This window comes from Nicotiana sylvestris, chromosome 9 (assembly GCF_000393655.2).
Source record: "Nicotiana sylvestris chromosome 9, ASM39365v2, whole genome shotgun sequence".
NCBI lineage: Eukaryota > Viridiplantae > Streptophyta > Magnoliopsida > Solanales > Solanaceae > Nicotiana > Nicotiana sylvestris.
The window spans coordinates 42,437,127-42,457,760 of record NC_091065.1 but is presented as its reverse complement, the minus strand read 5'-3'; the positions used below and the strand labels follow the sequence as shown (position 1 = coordinate 42,457,760).

Genomic DNA, 20,634 nt, shown 5'->3' with positions numbered 1-20,634 from the left:
ACTCCAGCTTCTACCTCCTCCGCACCTGGCCAGTCTGAAGAGCCAGTTGTGACAGAGCAGCCCTCTGACCCTACTCCTGATGAGACACTTCCCCCAGGTCCTTCCTCCACAGCTGGTCCATCAGTTGCATCTGATCTGGTGATTCCTTCATCAAAGACTCACCGGTTCACTACCAACCAGCTCGCACACTCCCTTGCTAGTTTAAAAACTGGATGTCAGTTGCGACATCCAAGTTATCTTCTTTGACCACTGTTGTGCAGGCACAGGGAGCACCAGCTACTGTAGAGATTCCCTCCGCCATTGAGGATGTTTTGAAAAAGATCCTGGCCAACCAGGAAAAGATGATGGCAACACAGGATATCTTGACCAAGGCGGTTGGGGAACATGGAAAAGCTTTGGAAAAATTGGCTCGGGAGCACAAAAAGCTAAGGAAACAGAAAGCTTCCAAGGAGTCAGTTGCACAGTTGAGAGGGGATGTGGACAAGCTGCTAGCGGATCAGATGCCATTCGACTTATTATTTGGAGATCCAGATGGAGAGCCAGCAGCAGAGCAGCCACAGGTAGAGGAGGATAGGCCAAGGAAGAAGAGGAAGCTCCCTAATACAGAGGGAATAGTGATCGAGGTGGCTCCCCCATCTAGTACAGCAAATGTTGAGCCCTCTTCAGTTCCACCAGTTGATGAGCAGGATCATGAGCAGACACCTGTCCCAGCAGCACAGCAGCAGCAGGCTGGGGACCAGTTTGATGAGGCTTGAGGGGCCTCTCTATATCCTTTGCTTATTTTTGATTTTTGATGTCTTATTTGGTAGTTAGCATTGGGGAAAATGCTAGCTCTTATTCATGGGGGTGTGGCCCTACTATTTGGATTAACTGTCAGGATGACTGTATATATTATTTTACCTTCTTTTAATTTCTATACATTAGTAGTGGATAGATGGTTTGTGTATAACTGTTCATTCCAGATGATCTTCAGAGTTTATGTATATATTCATTTCCCCCTGGTTGTATATTCCACTCCCCGTTTGTACATATTCATTAGATTTTCATCTTGATTTTCTATTTTTCGTTTTAGTTGCAAAGTTAGGCTCGTAGGCTTTGTGTTTTGTTTTGGCGTTTGCAATAAGCCCTTGGTTTTCTTAATGCCACGGTTCTTTCCAAGGGTAGATATTGTGCAAACCGGGTGGCTCTTCCCAATGATAGATGGTGTGACAACCTTCTTAAGGGTTTGAGTCCGTTTTTTATTTTTCTTTTCCTTTTTGATTTTCAAGTTTTTGTAGTTAAGGATACCTCAGGCAAAGCCTCACTTGGGCCTAACGCATTTGTCTTTGATCCTATGGTCGAAGACATTATGTTGTGTTTAGGATGGTGAAATTTGTGGCTTTGAGACTCTTGTGTTGACCAAATAATCATCACGTGGTCATTTTGGGCCATGGGGCGCTTGAATCATATCTAAGGTTGTTGTGGGCCATCGACTCAGTCTTAGGCAACCCTTGAGTGTGTGTGGTGAGAATTTGAATCGCGAGCCCAAGTACCGAGCCGATGGTCTAGAACTTGCCCTGAATGTTTGTTGAGGCGAAATCATAGGTAGAACTTGACTTGAGACGTGAGTATAGGCTCTCCTTGATCCAAAATGCAAAATTTGAACACTTTTCATGACCTACCAATGAAATAATCCCTAGTTCAACCCTTTTGAGCCTTAAATCTTTTTCGTTCATGAACCAAGCTAAAAACCTATACCCGTTCCTAACGAAACCCCCTCTTGGCACCCAAATCTTCCCTTGAGTAAATGACAAATGTCTAAGTTTGGGGGGAGAGACAGGAAGGGCATCAATGTGCTAAAAAGATGCAAAAGCAAAAGAAAAGGAAGGCAATGAAAAAGAGAAAAAGACAAAAAGAAAGACAAAAATGAATAAAAAACAAAAAGGGAATCCAAGGACAACAAAAAGAAGTGAAAAAGGTGTAGAAAAGTGATAAAAAGGAGAAAGGATTTGAATTGCAAAAGAAAGAGTGACAATGTGTCCCTCTAACCCCTTGAAAGAAGTGAACTACTCAATTGAGTCAAGAAAGTGTGCCAAAATAAATCAAAAGAAGGGCTTAAGGGAAGATTAAACCCATTTGAACAAAAACACGTCCTACCTTTACCAAAAGCCTTCACAATGACTCCTCAAAAGCCCTATATGATCTTGAGTTGAGGGAAGCCTACATTAGTGGATACTTACATAAGGGGCAAGCATATGGTACTTAGAGCCGGACTCAGGGCCTCTTCTTTGTGAGAGACGAGAGAGAAATCCATTCATCTCGATTTGTGTGCAAATACCCTAATAGGTGAGATTCACTCAGGGAAAGTCAAGGATGTGTGAGTTTGGGTTCCATGATGACCAAAGAAATTGAGAAAGGTTCCGTGATGAAATGTGTCAACTCTTGATGCTCTTGTGTCGCACTTGATCCACAAGTTTGCAAGTTTAAATATGTTGAGGATGCATTTGCATTGAGGGCAATTGCTAGTCCCAATTGATGCCTGCTGAGGTTACTTTAGGATAAACAGGAATTACTTGGTTGTTTTCCATTGAGGGGTAGGTCTCATTTTATTTGCTTGAGGACAAGCAAAGGTTTAAGTTTGGGAGAGTTGATAACTGCGATTTCTGCATGTTTTTTATACCCATTCTTACCTGAGCTTTGTGCATTTATTGCCATATAATAGTCCCAAAATGCTTACAAATGACACTTGATTGCAGGTTTGAGCGACAAGATGACAAATACTAAAGATCGGCTCAAAAAGGAGTGAAATCTGCCAAGTGTCAAGAGACAACTGAAAGGGGGGATCAAAAGGCCCTGCATGGTCCGCACTGTTCTGTCACGCGGCCGCGCAGGAGAGTTCAGAAGCTGGGCATATCCAAGTTCAACCTGCGCGGACCGCACTGTTTTGCCACGCGGCCGCGCATGAAAGTTCAGAGGCCATGATATTTTTAAGATAAGCTGCGCGATCCGCGCCTCTTCTCGCGCGGTCCGCGCCCAGTTCCAACATGGTCCGCGTCCCTTTTTGTACGGTCCGCGCCTAAGAGAATCAGAGAAGCAATCACTCGAGACAAAAGCCCATGCGACCGTGCACCTAATCAGTGCGGCCCGCGTGGATGAAGTTCATGCGGCCACACATCACTTTTGTGCGGTCCGCGCCCCCCAGTACCAGATGCAAGTAATGAAGACCCAGAGCCCTATGCGGCCGCGCGTCATTTGTGCGCGATCCGCGCCAGACCCTCAGGGGTATTTTTGTCCGGTTTTTCCTGTGTAGTATAAATAGAACATTTTACTTTTTAGCAGCAGTTTTTTTGGAAGGCGGTTCGAGAGCAGAGAGCAGCTGGACTCATGTTGCCCTATTATCAGCCTATTTTGGGCCATTTCTTCTAGTTTTAAAGTGGAATCAAGTAGATTAACATTGTAGTTAACTATTATGTGAATTTCATCTATTATTTCTTTGATTTTTGTTACTACTATGTCTATCTAAACCCATTAGCTAGGGTTGTGGCTTAACCCTAGTGTGGGAAATTAATGGGTGTGATTGTTTAGTGCATGAATGATGTTGGGTGTTTGCTATTTGGATTAATCTTAAGTTTTCACTAAGATTTGGTGGTTGCAAACACTAAGTCTAGCTTAGTGGGTCTTGACTCTTCTTGAGAAAGAGAGTCTATGACCTCAAGATTAACTCCAACAAGGAATCGGGATGGACCCATGAGAATGGTAGTCCCAATTAACGGGTTAAACCTCGAGAGAGTAATTACCCAACTTGAACCATAAGTTGCTTGGGCAAATTAGCCTACCCAATTTATCTATCTTGCATACAATTTAGAATCATAATTTTAGCATAACCTAGTTTTACAACTGTAGTTGATAAATTGTAGCTCTTAAACAAAAGAAAACCAAAAATGTTAGAAGATCAATTATGAGCTAAAACACTATCCTAGACCATACAAATACTCGACTCCAATTTGAAGTTCCCTGTGGAAAATCGACCCCGATATCGCTATTGGGTAAAAGTATTAGCGCCCACTCATCCTTAGGTTGACTCTGCTGCGATCAGGATGTCCACTAGAAGAACCAGGCATAGATGAGCCCTGAACTGATAGTGCCTGAGTCGAACTCTGAGCTAGAAGTGCACTGAGAGATGAGTGACCCTGATGTGAACTGTGAGAACCGTGGCCAGATGATCCCCCACGTTGGCCCGAACGGGCTGGCTGAGCATGTCTGAATGGACGACCTCTACTGTGCTGAAACTGACCTCCCGAAGGGACATTACCAAAACTGCTAGATCCCTGAGGCCTCTTGGCCTCCCTCTCAACTCGCTCGTAACGGCGAACCGACTCTTTCTCGAGCAATGTCAACCACCTCCTCAAAAGAAGTACCAGACACCTCTCTCTAGTCATAAAAATATGTAACTGATAAGAGAGGTCATCCACAAATCTCCTTATCCTCTCCTTGTCTGTAAGAACCAACAAAACAGCATGATGGGCTAACTTAGAGAACTTTATCTCGTACTGCGTCACCGTCATATCATCCTGACGCAACTGCTCGAACTGCCTACGCAGCTCCTCTCTGCGGGACTACGTCACATACTTCTCCAATAAGAGAGCGGAGAACTGCTGTCAGGTAAGAGGAGCTGCACCAATAGGCCTACGCCTCTCATAAGCCTTCCACAAAGTGAAGGCAGCTCCAGAAATCTAAAAAAATAGCAGAATACCCGATGTACGTAACATCCTCTGACACTTGTCCAAGAAACCCTTGGCATCCTCGTCCTCTACACCACTGAAAGTCAGAAGCTGAAATCTACTAAACCTATCCAATCGATGCTACTCGTCATCAAGCATAACTGGAACCACATAATCCCTAATTTACACTCTCCAATTTCAAGCCCTAATTCCCAATTTTAGGCTTTAAATCCCACTAAGTTCGAATCCCTCTTCAATCCCTCTCAAAAAGCTTCAAAACCGGCCAACAATGGTGAGAAATGGCCTAAAAATTGCGAAGTTGGCTTTATATACATTCTGTCCAGGTGATTTTCCTTAATCGCGATAGCGGAAGGGCCATCGCAATCCCGAAGAACAAACTTAGCTGGCTCTAGAAATAACTCTACGCGAATGCGACGATACCTATGTGAACGCGATGCTCTACCCATGACTCATACGCGATCGCGGACCACTGAACACGTTCGCGAAGAACAAACGTGTGGCCCCAGCTTTGGTCCACTTAACCTTACGCGAACGCGACTTAACCTACGCGTTCGCGATGCTTCACCTGATCAACCATCACGATCGTAGCCCTTAATACGCAAACGTGAAGAACAAACCTGACTTCCTCAAACATGGTCTGATAACCTCCTGAAGCTCACCCGAGTAACCAAACATGCCAACACATCCCATAACATCATTCAAACTTGTTCCAACCTTCGGAACGCTCAAAACAGCATCAAAACATCAAATCACCCTCGGATTCAAGCCTAAGGATTCCAAAACTTCCGAATTTTGAATTCAATAAAAATGTCTATCAAATCTCGTCCGAATGACCTGAAATTTTACACACACATCCCAAATGCCACCATGGACCTACTCCAATTTCCGGAATTCCATTCCGACCCTGATATCAAAATTTGCCGACCGGAAAATGCCAAATTTCTAATTTTGCCAATTCAAGCCTAAATCTACCACAGACCTTCAAAATACATTCTGATCATGCTCCTAAGTCCCAAATCACCTAACGAAGCTATCCGAACCATCAGAATTCACATTCGAGACCTTCTACCCATAAGTCAACATTCGATTGACTTTTCCAACTCAAACTTACTCAAAAGAGACTAAGTGCCTCATTCCTCTACAAAACCACTCCGAACCCGAACCAACCAACCTGATACCACATAATACAGCTGAACAAGACATAAAGAAGCAGAAATAAGGGAAATGAAGCGGTAACTCATGAAACGACCGGCCGGGTCATTACAATTGTAGGGGTTAAGATACTAAAGTTCATAGTCCTTTGGTTTTGAGTTGTAACCTAAAAATTGCTCTTGTTGTTCATTGATGCTTGAAAACAACTAATATGGGTAGGCCGCGATTTTTATCCATTAACCAATATAGTTTTCCATGTAAATTGCTTGTGTCTTTTAAGTTTCTACACTTTACTTAGTGTTTGGTACTGAAAGTTATAGGTCAAAGAACCAGGTTTCTTCACACGAAAATTGAGCAAAACACACTTCATCCTCTCTCGTGTCTAGGTGGAGTTTAAAATAACAAAGTGCTTACAAATTAAAAACGTGAAAGCACAAAACACCATTTTAAGATGGACAAAGTAAAGGCAAACGTAAAATAGAACCGAAGGCTGATGCTGACAAAGTGCTACAGCAACATGGTCAACGTGCTGTTTGGTGTTTGTCCAGATTTTCTTACCTTAATTGATTTTCTTATTTCATGAAGGAAAGGATAACATATTTACATAATTGGGTTTTCCTTTTTGTAGAAGGAAATTATAATTCTTCCATGTTTAGCTAATCCCTTTTCTTATAGGAAAATATTTGGATTTTTATAAATTGAGGAGCCTTACTTCTCATTCAGTATCATCCACAATATAGTCATATGAGGTTTGATAGTCGTGTTTAGAGGGAGAACTTTACGGGACAAGTGTTAATGTGTCACTTGTGTTTGCCTCTTCGTGAAGTTGTTCTCTCGATATTTTGTACTCTATTTTTATATAGTGGATTGCTCGTCTCCGCCGTGGATGTAGGTCAGTTGACCGAACCATGTTATATGTTTGTATCTCTTTTGGTATATTTCTCTTTATTGTATAATTTATTGTCGTTCAAGGTATGCTTTGCTAGCTTCCGCATGACACCAAGTTTTTTCGGTCCTAACACATACTACTACTTCGACAATGATCTTTGAACTCTTCTCAGCAAAAGACAATATAGAAAAAAATCCGACAAACAAAAAATGCAGAAATCAGAAGGTTTCAACAAGGAATTATCATTCATTTAGTACAATATTTCATAATAAAATAAAATATAACAAGGGCAAAGTCGATTTTAAAAACTAGATAAACCAAACTCATCCAATCCCTTGGTATCCACTTCATCAGCTTAATCTTGAAGGGACTGAAGTGTTAATACTTGGTACACTCATAAAAATAGTAAGGTTCACTTTCTACAGGGCATCATATCAATTTTACAATAGATAAGCCAAAATAATACGTTAGAAGTAGTAACATACCGAACAATGAATACTCAAGGTGGGTAATGCATTACATAACATAAGCTAGAGTGACCAAATCACTGGTGATGTATAATCAACTTATCAGCCACTAAGCCGATACCTGCTTTCTCCATATAATCAAAGGTTTCTAAAGAGAAAAATGCATCCACATAGGTCCCACGAATGAACAAGCTCTCTAGTTCCGCGGAGTCAAAATTACTAGACTCAACTTTTTGGAAGGTGGAAGATTCATTCTGAAATCTCTCTATCTGCGTCCTCCAGTGAACAGTGTTACCATCCACTCTAGCATTCAAGCTGCAAAATAAACAATCAAAAAGTGAAATATGATCAAATGAAACATAAAAACATGGTAAAAGCCTATAATGTTCCAGATATGAGCTCAAAGAACAGAAATATGGGACTATGGAAAAAATTATGCAATCGAGAGACCCTTTGGGCCTTGTATTGAGAATGGAGATGAAAGGAACTTCATATGTCAAAGAACTACATTTGTTAGTAAAGCAGAGAGATCATATACGTGATTTTCCTTTACCCATATGAATATGTCAAAGCAATTCTAGTTCATCTATGAAAAGTAACTACCAAATCAGCAGCATGTAATCGTCTCTTAATGGAGATCATAGCACTAAATCATCGGTAGAAAACAAAGAAGAAAGAAGTGACTTACTCGGATATCTGAATTGAGGTTATCTTTCCTGATGAAGAAATGTTCAGTAACTTACCGCAATCGAACGCTCTGATATTCTCTGTTAACCACAGGCAACCATTCTGAGTCACCACCGCAATCCTTGTACCTCTGCTCAACAAGAATATCACACTCATCCAGAACTTCACGTAAACACGAAGAGGCACCCACCACAAAAGTGAGTCGACGATTAGCATCATCAAACTTTCTAATTCCAAGCTGCACCTTGAGGCGACTACAATGCAGCTTCAAATCAATGTCATTGTGCATAATATGTATTCTTGGGTTTCCATCATAAGGGATTGCAAAAGTAGAAGGTATCGAAACTTCTTCAGGAGAAATCCATGAACTTTGAAGTACTTCAGGAAAAATAGACTCATGCACATAAACAAAAATATATAGTTGCCCAGACTAAAGTAACGTTCATGTAGTAACTAGTAAGGACACCAGCATCAGAAGACCTTTATATATGGCTGATTCAACCAACTATTCAGGTGTCCAAGTTCATTTTTCCAAATTATGACTTTCTTCCTATGAAAGGAACTTCAACTAAAATCAGTTACGTCCTTCTTAATGGTTCTCGACTTATGCAGTTGAGTAAATATGCAACAACACATTTGATCAAATGGAAGTCAGCTCCAATATATTACAATTAAGATATGCCACACAGCACAAGACTATACCCTGTGGAAATACTATTTGTTGACAGTATACACATATAAAATAAATGATCATTCAGTTCCATATTGAGGATCAGATAATGTGTTGTAGTTATATGGGCCATGCATAATTTGTCATGGAGTGAATCAGGCAGGGAAATATCCCAGTCCTTAATCTTATGTGGAGGGTGCAGGGTAAAAGTATTCCATAGGATGATAGATTCAGTTACCCCTGCTTCAGTTCTCCCCTCTCCCCCACCGGCACCACCCACTGACCTCACTACCCACAGTATGTACGTACATACAGACATGACTTCATATTATGTATTCTCAGACTGATTATTTGATATGCTTAAGTATAGACTGATTATTTTGTTTCCATTTTGCTGAATGCAACCTTACTAATCACAGAATTCGTGTGTCGAGCACTTTGGAGTATAAATAACAAGCTTTTGATACATTTACACATAAGATATTTTTGCGTCTACGATTTAATCTCATCTCAGACTTCATCTTTAACAAAATTCAACATCTATCAAACTAGACTGAAGATAAAAAACGAGAAGGTTTGGCCCATAAACTCTCACTATAACAATCTGAAGTATGTAGCACCAGAGCCAATCAACCCCTCAGTCAGAAACTGGGACAAGAGCACTATTATAAAAATTACTATATATTTATATTTACAGATGATCATTTCAAGGTGAACTAGATGTAGTCATCTCTGTTACCCAGATAGATAAGAGAGGTATATAATTCTTTCAGATAATGGGGATCACGATTCAGATCCCATTGTTTGGATGAGCTTTTCAAAGAATAGATATCCAAATCTACAAATTGTTAAATTTCTCTATCAAGATATTTAAGTAAGGCCGCCCACTTGTTCAAAGAATTATTAAATCAATATGAACCAACAAGAAGTTTCAAGAGGTTATTTTAAGAAAAATAAATTCAGAATCTTAAGAATTTCAATGTCGTATGGGTGAGGCAGCCGTCTGCGAAAGAAAAAGCCAATCGTAGACCTGAAATAGAGCAAAAGAGTAGTTACTCTTACCAAGAATAAAACAGTTCCACAGTGCTTGAGAACTTCAAGATTCATCCGGACATCAGGCAAACTCCTGAAAGTATCAGAGAATTTTTATGGAGGTATCACAACAGAGAGGAAGAGAAAAGGGCAAACGAGAATTAACTCCTTAAAGAGTTAAAATTAGAAAGTACAAGAAGAACTGCTTTTCATATGCAATAAATGGAGAATCAATCGTTTCACTGCAAAAGATTAAGAAGTCAGCTAATTGATCCCTCCGCTAAAAGAAAAGCTCTGATCTAAGAATCAAATTATTCGTAATACAAATTAATATCCATACTTACCTATGTGGTTGCTCTTCAAACCGAAAATAAGCTGCGAGACTAGACAACTGCCAGAAACATTATCACTCAAATTAGTATCAGAATTTCTGGATAAGAGAAAGACTAATAAAAAACTCATTGGTCCCAGTCTTGGTGCATGGAAGATAGATCTGTGCACCAACTTTGTGATTCACGTGAACCAGCCTTGACAGTTTCTAGACATATCATTCATGGTTAATCAAAGAAGATAAAACAAATCTGTATAGCCCATGGTTATTTTGCTTTCCTCAGCCCTAACTTCACATATCCGCTATATATAACACTAACTAAACTTATAGCAGTGTTATCTACTAGATACTTGCTACTTCCCACTAGCACAAGTACACAGTAACTTTGTCTACCAAGTTCCATTTGTCTCTGCTGTCGTTTGGAGCCTGGTCTTCCTGTTCCATTCCAGCTTAATTCACTGACTGCTATGCTACACAATTGGGTGCAAAAGTCTTGCAACTACAGTCAGGATTTTAAACTTTAGAGACTTTCCAGGGGGAGTTTCTAATTCTTTAACTGCATAAATTTATGCCTTCGATTCAGAGTCATCATCTAGGGAAAAACATATCGAAAGGAAAAAGTAATAAAGACTAAATACTTTGGTGACTGTATTTGGCTGAAAGAAGCTGGTTTTTCTAATGGAGGTGCAAATTCTGTAGACAACATTCACCAAGTTAAGGATACCTTCATTTGACCAGCTCTCCTTCCAAACGGTTTTGTTAACTGTTAGCGGAAACGTAAAAGAAAGAACACAAAATTTAACGTGGTTCGGATCAAAATAATCCTACGTCCACCAGAGAACAATTGCCCTTTTAATATTAAAAAAGGAAGGGGAGATTTCCCCATTACACTTAAGAGAATTTTTCTCTTAACTCTCTACTCACTACAATATATTGTATTATTTTGGGATGATTTCTACAAGTGAAGGAATGCATCTATTTATAGAGGTAAAGACCTTCTCTTGATGTCATTGGTGACATCAAACTACCTCCTCTTGATGTCATGGGTGACATCAAAGGAGGAAGCTTCCTCCTAGCATCCACACCAACTCTTTCCACCAACTCTTCCAATTGGCATGCCATTGTTGACTAAACATAAACCAACATTTTCAATCTCCACCTTGGTTTGCGTTTCGAGCGTGTGAACAACTCTGGCCAAAACTTCTAAGCTTACTGGGCAACCCCGTTGTAAGAAACAAGAAGAATCAAACCATTGTTGAACATACCACCTCCACCTAGCAACTGTTCTCTTCGGAGTTGCATCAGTTGATGCACACCCCCGCCAAGTCCTTGCAGTGTGCAAACTTAGCGAGCGGGACTATCTTGGTCAACATGTCTGCAGCATTATCGTCTGTGATAACCTTCACGACCTTGATAGTTCCCTCATCAATAACATCTCGAATAAAATGAAATCTGACATCAATGTGTTTAGTGCGCTCATGAAATCTCTGATTTTTCATTAGATGAATAGCACTCTGACTATCACATCTAAGAGTTGATTCCAGCTGAACCAAACTCAATTCCGCTACTAAACTTTTCAACCAGATAGCTTCCTTTACCGCCTCCGCTGCTGCCATGTATTCTGCTTCTGTCGTAGACAAAGCGACAATCGACTGCAAAGTCGACTTCCAACTGACGGCACTGCCAACGAGGGTAAAGATGTATCCAGTTGTGGACCTTCTTCTGTCAAGATCTCCTGCATAGTCAGAATCCACATAACCGAGAATTGAAATACCTGTACCACTTTTTCGAAAGGTAAGACCAACACCAGAAGCTCCTTTGAGATATCTCAATATCCACTTGACAGCTTCCCAATGCCTCTTTCCTGGGTTGGACATGTATCTACTTACCACACTTACAGATTGAGCAATATCTGGACGTGTGCATACCATAGCATACATAATACTACCAACTGCACTGGCATAAGGAATCTTTGACATATGCTCCACCTCATCCTCGGACTGAGGCATTTGTGACTCTGAAAGTTTAAAATGAGGAGCTAATGGTGTACTTACAGGCTTGCACGTTTGCATATTGAATCTCTCGAGAACCCTTTCAATATACCTCTTCTGAGAAAGATGTACAACATCGTCTTCTCTTGAAATCTCCATACCAAGGATTTTCTTTGCAGCTCCTAAATCCTTCATGTCAAATTCCTTACTCAATAGTTTCTTCAAAGCATTTATCTCTGTAATGTTGTTAGCAGCAATAAGCATATCATCAACATACAACAGTAAATAAATCATTGAGTTACCAGACATCTTCTTGTGATACACACAACTATCAAATGCACTCCTTGAGAATTCATGTGTAGTCATGAATGCATCAAACCTCTTGTACCACTGTCTAGGGGATTGCTTCAAACCATACAAAGACTTCTTTAGTTGGCATACGTGATCTTCTTTTCCCTCAGCTAGGAAACCTTCAGGTTGATCCATATAGATTGTCTCTTCTAGATCACCGTGTAAGAAAGCAGTTTTGACATCAAGCTGTTGAAGCTCCAAGTCAAATTGTGCAACCAATGCTAGTAGCACGCGAATTGAGCTATGCTTCACGACCGGAGAGAAAATCTCATTGTAGTCAATTCCCTCCTTTTGGCTGAAACCTTTTGCAACCAATCTCGCCTTGAACCTAGCATCTTCCACTTCAGGAATTCCCTCTTTCTTTCGGTAGACCCACTTGCATCCAACTGTCCTCTTCCCCTTTTGTCTTTTCACTAAGACCCATGTCTGATTCTTGTGAAGAGACTCCATCTCTTCAGTCATGGCTAACCGCCATTGTGCGGCATCCTTGCAAGAAGTTGCTTCAATATACGAGGAGGGCTCCAGATCTTTAATCTCTTCTTGTGCAGCTACGAACGCATATGCAATCAAGTTTGCTTGATTTATAAGGCGTTCCGGTTCTCGTGTCTGCCTCTTCTCCCTCCCCTTCGCAATTGTGTATGGTTCATTGACAGCAAGTTCTTCAACGCCTACATCTTCTGACTCATCTTTAACCTGAGTCTCTTGATCCTTTTCCTTGGCAAGCTCCACCGGAAGCTCCACCTGCTCGTTGTTCTTGTTTCCTGAAAACTCCACGGAAACTTTACGGGGATCAAGTATAGAGGATTCATCGAAGGTGACATCTCTACTAACTATAAATTTGAGTAAAGACAAACACCAAAGTTTGTACCCTTTTACTCCATCCACATACCCTACGAATATGGCCTTCTTAGCCCTTGGTTCAAGCTTTCCTTCATTAACGTGATAATAAGCTGGACACCCAAATACTCGTAAGTATGAATAGTTAGAGGGTTCACCTGACCATACCTCATTCGGAGTCTTAAAGTCAATTGCCGATGCTGGAGATCGATTGACAATATGAGCAGCAGTGTGAACTGCTTCAGCCCAAAATACTTTGGACATTTTGGCTTGTAGGAGCATACAACGAGCCTTTTCAAGAAGAGTTCTGTTCATTCTCTCGGCAACTCCATTCTGCTGTGGGGTATGCCTGACAGTCCTATGTCTTGAGATCCCATGAACCTTGCAGAATTCATTAAACTCTTCATTGCAAAACTCCAAGCCATTGTCTGTGCGAAGATACTTGATTTTCCGCTCCATTTGATTTTCAACCAAAATCTTCCACTCTTTAAATGCTTCAAAAGCATCACTTTTTGCCTTCAAAAAATACACCCAAACCTTTCGTGAGAAATCATCAATAAAAATGAGAAGATACCTCTTTCCGCCCTTCGATGGAAGTTTAGAAGGACCCCATAAATCTGAATGGATGTAGTCTAGCACTCCTCTTGTCTTGTGTTTGCCAGTGCTGAAGCTGACCTTCTTCTGCTTCCCTAGAACGCAGTGCTCACAGAAGTCAAGCGTGCTGATCTTCTCACCTTCCAAAAGTTTACGATTGCTCAACATCTCCAGTCCACGTGCGCTCATATGACCCAGTCTCATGTGCCATAGTCTTGCCTTGTCATCATTAGATAACTGCACTGTAGATGCATTTGCAGAGCCAACAATGGTGCTTCCGGCCAATGTGTAAAGGCCGTTCTCCAGCTTGCCTTTCAGCATGACTAAAGAACCTTTAGTCACCTTCATAGTTCCTGCTTCGCTCATGTACCTGTAGCCTTGTTCATCCAGAGTACCCAAGGAGATCAAATTCTTCTTCAGATCAGGAACATGACGGACTTGTGTAATAGTCCTCACGATTCCATCATGGCAGCGAACCCGAACTGAGCCAATGCCAACTATTGCACAAGTTGCATTATTGCCCATTACTACGGTTCCTCCACTTTTCTCGTAGCTGCTAAACCAGTCTTTTCGGAACGTCATATGCAGAGTACAAGCAGAGTCTAACACCCATTTGTTTTCATAACTACTATTATTATTACACGATGTTGTTAGTACATAATCATTATCAAAATTATGTACCTGTTCAACTGTAGATGCACTCGCCTTTTCCTTGGACTTTGACATTGGGCAATCTCGTTCAAAGTGCCCCTTCTTGCCACAACCCCAACACTCTGTATTCTTCTTGTTCACACGAGACTTTGATCTGTGCTTTGATTTGGTCTTTCCCTGTTGGCTAGTCCGGCCTCTTACAAAGAGGCCACTTGCCTGGTCATCTCTATCTCCTTCAATGTGCCTCCGCACATCACTAGAGTTAAGTGCCTGCCGCACTTGCTCAAGCTTGATAGGCTCCTTGCTATACATCATTGAATTCTCAATATCACGATATCCTGAAGTCAATGAAAATAGCAAAGCACATGCAAGCGTCTCCTCCTCCCTTTTAATTCCTGCAATCTGTAAGTCCATGACAAGTTTATTAAACGCATCTAAATGATCTTGTAACGAAGTACCTGAACCCCATCTTAAATGTGTGAAGACGCCGTTGTAACAACATTCTTGTTGTCACTGATCGGTCTTGGTATAGCCCTTCTAGCTTTTCCCACAACTGTTTGGCCGTCTCTTCGGTACCCGTACTCACTTCACAAAGCACGTTAGGTGCAAGGGATAGTTGGATTGCACTCAATGCATCCCCTTCAATCTTCTCCTTGTCGGGAGCTGATATATCCGTAGGATACTTTCCGTCAATAGCATGGATTGAACCTTCCCTCCGCAGTAACGCCATCATCTGGATCTTCCAGATATTGAAGTTGTTGCGTCCATTGAATCTATCAATTTCAAACTTCATGGAACTCATATTTGCTTGTTCTTTCTCCTTGGATCGTTAAAGAATCCTGTCGCTCTGATACCAATTGTTAGCGGAAACGTAAAAGAAAGAACACAAGATTTAACGTGGTTCGGATCAAAATAATCCTACGTCCACCAGAGAACAATTGCCCTTTTAATATTAACAAAGGAAGGGGAGATTTCCCAATTACACTTAAGAGAATTTCTCTCTTAACTCTCTACTCACTACAATGTATTGTATTATTTTGGGATGATTTCTACAAGTGAAGGAATGCATCTATTTATAGAGGTAAAGACCTTCTCTTGATGTCATTGGTGACATCAAACTACCTCCTCTTGATGTCATGGGTGACATCAAAGGAGGAAGTTTCCTCCTAGCATCCACACCAACTCTTTCCACCAACTCTTCCAATTGGCATGCCATTGTTGACTAAACATAAACCAACATTTTCATTAACAATGGAAGCGAATCAATCAATTGCCTATATCTTGGTGCTCGCCAACCAATTTCAGCAAATGCCTCCTTAATAAGAGGACAATCAAATTCCTTAATATTCTGTCCAGCCCATATTCGCCCTGTGTAATAGGAACACAAGCATCACACAAAATGGAATTCAACACAACTAAAATACAAATAGGTGGTCTTTTTTAGCATACATTTTCATTTTCTTTAACTATAATCACCCCAAAAAATTAAATAAATAATAGAAAAACTATTAAATAAGCATATAAAGTTTGCCAAACATGGTTTTCATGCTTTCACGTGATGATAGAAATAACACACGCATATATATAACAAAAAAAACTGGAAGGGGGTTAAAAACTTTGTGTGATTAAAGCAATTTTTTGTAATTACAGCCTTTATGTTGTAATAAGCCTTTATAGTTTTCTCGGGAATATATATATATATATATGCACACACACACTGGAGGGGGGTTAAAAACTTTGTGTGATTAAAGCAATTTTGTGTAATTACAACATAAAGGTTTTAATCACACAAAGGCTTCGTGTATATATATATATATATACGCACATTTAACACTTTGCGTGATTAAAACAATTTTGTGTTAAAAACTTCGTGTGATTAATATATATATATTCCCGAGAAAACTACAAACATTCCATTAATTGACCATCATTTTCAGATTACTTACCATGGAGAGTAATGCGGCCCCGAAAATTCGACATTTCGAGTTAGGGGCAGCCCAACGAATTTTGTGGCCTAAAGCCAAATTTTATGAGGGGCCTTAGCTTTTTATTTTTTTAATTATTTATTTAAAGTCTATTTTTTTTAGCTTTTCTTAAATACAAAATTATTAATAATTTCTTATAATCAATAACTCCTGATAAGTATTTCTCAATTGATAATATAGCTAATCCATGTAACCTTTCTTGTGACATTGTTGTTCTTAGGCAAGATTTTATCAATTTTAATTTTGAAAACTTCTTTCCGCTGAAGCAACGGTAACATGAGTTATGAACATTATTCCATAAGCAATTTAGGCATTTGGAAAAGAATTAAATCTTTTTATTTGATTAAGTACCGTATCAGTTAAACTGTTATCTTCTAATTGTACTATTTTCCTTAATACTTTTATTCAGAAAATAAATCTAAACCATCAATATTGAATTGATTATTATGCTTTATGGAACATTCAAGATTAAGGCAATATTTTTTCAAATTTCCAACATCTAGTGATCTTAGTTTTTATTGCCCAATAGAAAACCAAAAATATTTTCATATGTTTCGAATTGTTCAAATCTATTTTGAAGTGAAAAAATAGCCTTATCTATGTATAAAAGTAGAAGAATTAACCCAATAATCGTTCCCTCAACTGCTTTAACTAAAAACAACCGTTGGAGGTATAATATATGCATAATTTATGTATTATATGTATATAATTGTGTATAATAAATATATAAATTATGTAAAGATTGATTTACTTGCTTTATGAAAGGGTCGCCCCTGTTTCGAGTCATTCATATTTTCTGATCAATTCAAACATAGTTCAATTACTTTAAAGAGATAAAAAATACTTATACCATATCACTGTTATAATAAATGAAATTCGGTTACTTCAGTTCTCTAACTTTACCAATATAATAAGTAAAGTTCAGTGGCCATACCTAATCAACAATTACTAGAATGTACAAGTTGAAAAAAGAAAATGATGAGTTTTTTGGGTGCTAACCGAGTGATTTTATGGTATGCCTCGTATAACATTAGTTGTGTGAGGACTAGCGTCAATTGTGTGAGACACAAAATAAAATTTTTGGATGCTAACCATTGAGGATTTGGTAGATGTCGTCAGCAACCTGAGAGAAGAGAGGGGCAGAAGCTAAGTCTTCTCTGGTGATGCCATGATGACCCGAGAAGGTATCCAAGAATGATGTGTCAGCGGGTCGGATCAGGGTCGAATAATTGTCAAGCTCAATCAACCTCCTCGGGCATACAGATATGGCTCCGAATTCTAACAGAACCCGATCCTGAAATGTTGTCTCCATATCAAAGAACACAATTGCCTCCCCTTCTCCGTCTATCATCATCTCCATTAATGCAGCTAATCGATTGAGCTTCACAAATTTCTTCACACACACACACACACAGAGAGACACAATGAGAATATAATTTGCTGTGTTGAGGTGGTGTTATGATAATCTCATGTGTATTATATAGAGATGCATGTATAGGCTATAGCTATGTGGATGAATAATGGAACTAGGTGTAAAGTGTAAACACGACAATATTTTCCATGGTGGGGTAGTGTAGTAGTGAACTGACCGAAACTTTTTACTTTTATTTATTCTTCGTCCCAATTTACGTGACCTTGACTGTGCACGGAGTTAAAGAAAAAATAAAGTATTTTGTAATTTATGGACATAAATAAGTTAAAAATGGGCCCAGAGTATTTGTATGGTTATAAAAGCTTCTCATTAAAGATAAAATTGTAAGTTTAAGCTAAATTGTTTCCAAATTTAGAAAGGGGTCATTCTTTTTTGAACGGGCGGAAAAGGAAATAAATTCACATAAACTGGAATGCGGAGTAATTAGTAGCTCGGAATTTGAGAGACTGGACTTTTGCATGGTCCTGACTCCTCAACTCGATATTAATTTTGTACTACATTCTTAGTTGAATTCCAGTATAATGTGGGATTAATCATGTGTTTGGTCGGATTTTTGTTTCCAGTATAAGCAGTCAGAAGTAGTTATATCACAATCTCGATATTAATTTTGTACTACATTCTTAGTTGAATAACATGTCCGGGTAGCTAATCCCGGATTAAAATATCTAGTGTTCGTCTCTAAAGTTTTTTTAGAAAGCCAAAGTGAAAAGCGAAAATAAAAGTTTATCCAAATTTATCTATTTCAGATGTTTTATATACACTCAGTATACCCATAATGCTCCAATTAGCCAATCATTTATAAAAAGAAAGTATGTTCTTTAAATAATTCCGCTGTTTCTTAATCCATGGTGGGGCAGTGTGTAGTGTACTGAAGGAAACTTTTTGCCTTCAGTAGCTTGGAATTTGTTTGACTGACTTTTGCTTAGTCTTGAAGTAGTTTAAATCGGAAGCTTAATGTGTTGAGAGGGTAGTTATGTCTATTTGCAACCAATTTTTAAGATATGAAAAATAAACTGATGTCACAGGATAAGATAAAAATAATTTTACTAATCAACTGTGAGTACAGTTTTGTTTCTCCCTTGATTTTTCTCTCTAGACCGTTCTTCGTGATTTGAGGGCTTAACCTGCGTATTTCTCGAACGTAGAATGTGCAAACTTTCTTAGAATGTATTTGATCTCCAGGAAAAGGAAGAACATCTGTTGATCATTTTGGCGGCTTTGAGAAAGACAATATTTGATGTCTTTGATCTCTTTGAGAATATATCATGAATTTTTATGGAATTTCGAGATCGTATATTTGATCTCTTTGTGCATATTCCGAGAGTTTTTGGAACTGTTGAAATGATCTCCATTTTCGAGATATCCCTATTAAGGGGATATGTAATCTTTTTTATAGGAGTGACCTAGGGTTAGGATAGACTAGCCTCCAATAGAGGTTTTTGGTAGAGTAGTCTCCAAGCAACTCTAATAGACTCGGATTTAGCCCAATTTTATATGGGCTTGATCCGTTAAAATTTCGATGTCTACAAATGCCACATACTTCAAAGGTTGCCGGCATGGACTTGTCGAAACGAGAGACAAGACTTGAAGTACTAGGGTAGTAGACTTTTTTGCATTGCGTCACTTCTTGTTCACGTGGACTTCTCTTTTTTTCTTTTTTCTTTTTTTAATGAAGAAGCAATCTTTCTTTGATTACTCTCCAAAATTATATTTTTAAGTAATGATTCCACGATATAAGTAATCCTTCGCGCATGACCAAGTTACAGGAACTTGATTCCTTGTTGTACATGAACTTTGCCACTTGGATCAATTTTCCTCCTCGCATAGAAATGGCACGTCAATTGCAATTTTTATTTTTGGCAAATCCATGTGACCAAGTAAACACTATACCCCAGTCACAATTGCAGTTGAATTTTTGACTCCAACAAAGTGAGATCTCCAATCACCAGTTTGACGTGTTATATTAAAAGTTTACACAAACTAATTCTCACGAGGTGGTACTTGATTTTGGCAGCAATCTCATAATTCTAGCCTTCAATGAATGAAATAATATTCTTTACTCCACTTTGAAGTTTCACGGTTATGGTGAGATTATTTGGAGCATCCTTTCTGTTAGCTTGCGGCTTCGGCGAAAGACCACTTGGACGTCCTTCTTACAGTTTTGCGGCTTTGATAGAGAACAGGAGACGTTGCCCCCTTGGATTGCAGTTCTCAACTGAGATCAACTTTTTTTTCCCGCCATCTCCAAGAAAATGAATTTTTCGGATCTATGGAAGCCACTAAGCGTTGAACATAGCCATCAAAAAGTTGAAATTGAAACTTGTAGTTTTTGACTTGCGGGAAGAGATGAAGGGCAGAATTGGTCCCATTAGGCGTGCCAATTAACTTGCAACAAATGTTTAAGATATGAAAAATAAACTACGATCACAAAATAAGAGAAAAATAATGTTACTAATCAAATGTGAGTACAATTCTGTTTCTCCCTTGATTCTTCTCTCTAGACCGTACTCCGTGATTCTAGGGCTTAACCAGCGTATTTCTCGAACATAGGATGATGCGAACTTCCTTAGAATGTATTTGATCTCCGGGAAAAGGAAGAACAAATGTATTTGATCTCCAGGAAAAGGAAGAACATATGTTGATCACTTTGGTGGCTTTGAGAAAGACAAATATTTGATGTTTTTGATTTCTTTGTGAATATTCTATGAATTTTTACGGAATTTCGAGATCGTATATTTGATTTCTTTGTGCATATTCCGAGAGTTTTGAAAATGCTGAAATGATCTATATTTTCAAGATATCTCTATTAAGGGGATATATAACCTTTTTTATAGGAGTGACCTA

The 20,634-nt window shown here is 39.2% G+C and overlaps 1 protein-coding gene across 10 annotated transcripts; it reads right to left on the bottom strand.

The window, feature by feature from the left end:
* Positions 1-7,007: 7,007 nt before the first annotated feature.
* On the bottom strand, positions 7,008-17,840 carry LOC104229334 (protein NEN4-like). 10 transcript variants are annotated; one of them, XM_070156075.1, is made up of 5 exons: positions 17,451-17,840; positions 9,963-10,009; positions 9,649-9,712; positions 7,973-8,078; positions 7,008-7,544 (listed from the first exon to the last, which is right to left on the bottom strand). In XM_070156075.1, exons 1-5 carry the CDS (start codon positions 17,451-17,453, stop codon positions 7,540-7,542), a joined length of 225 nt encoding a protein of 74 aa, XP_070012176.1. In that variant the 5' UTR covers positions 17,454-17,840; the 3' UTR covers positions 7,008-7,539. The 10 variants fall into 10 exon arrangements, 8 of the variants coding, with proteins under 8 accessions (XP_070012176.1, XP_070012173.1, XP_070012174.1 ...); XM_070156072.1 differs by having other exon boundaries at positions 7,973-9,712; positions 17,451-17,832; XM_070156073.1 differs by lacking the exon at positions 17,451-17,840 and adding an exon at positions 10,945-11,234 and having other exon boundaries at positions 7,973-9,712.
* Between the last annotated feature and the right edge of the window lie 2,794 nt (positions 17,841-20,634).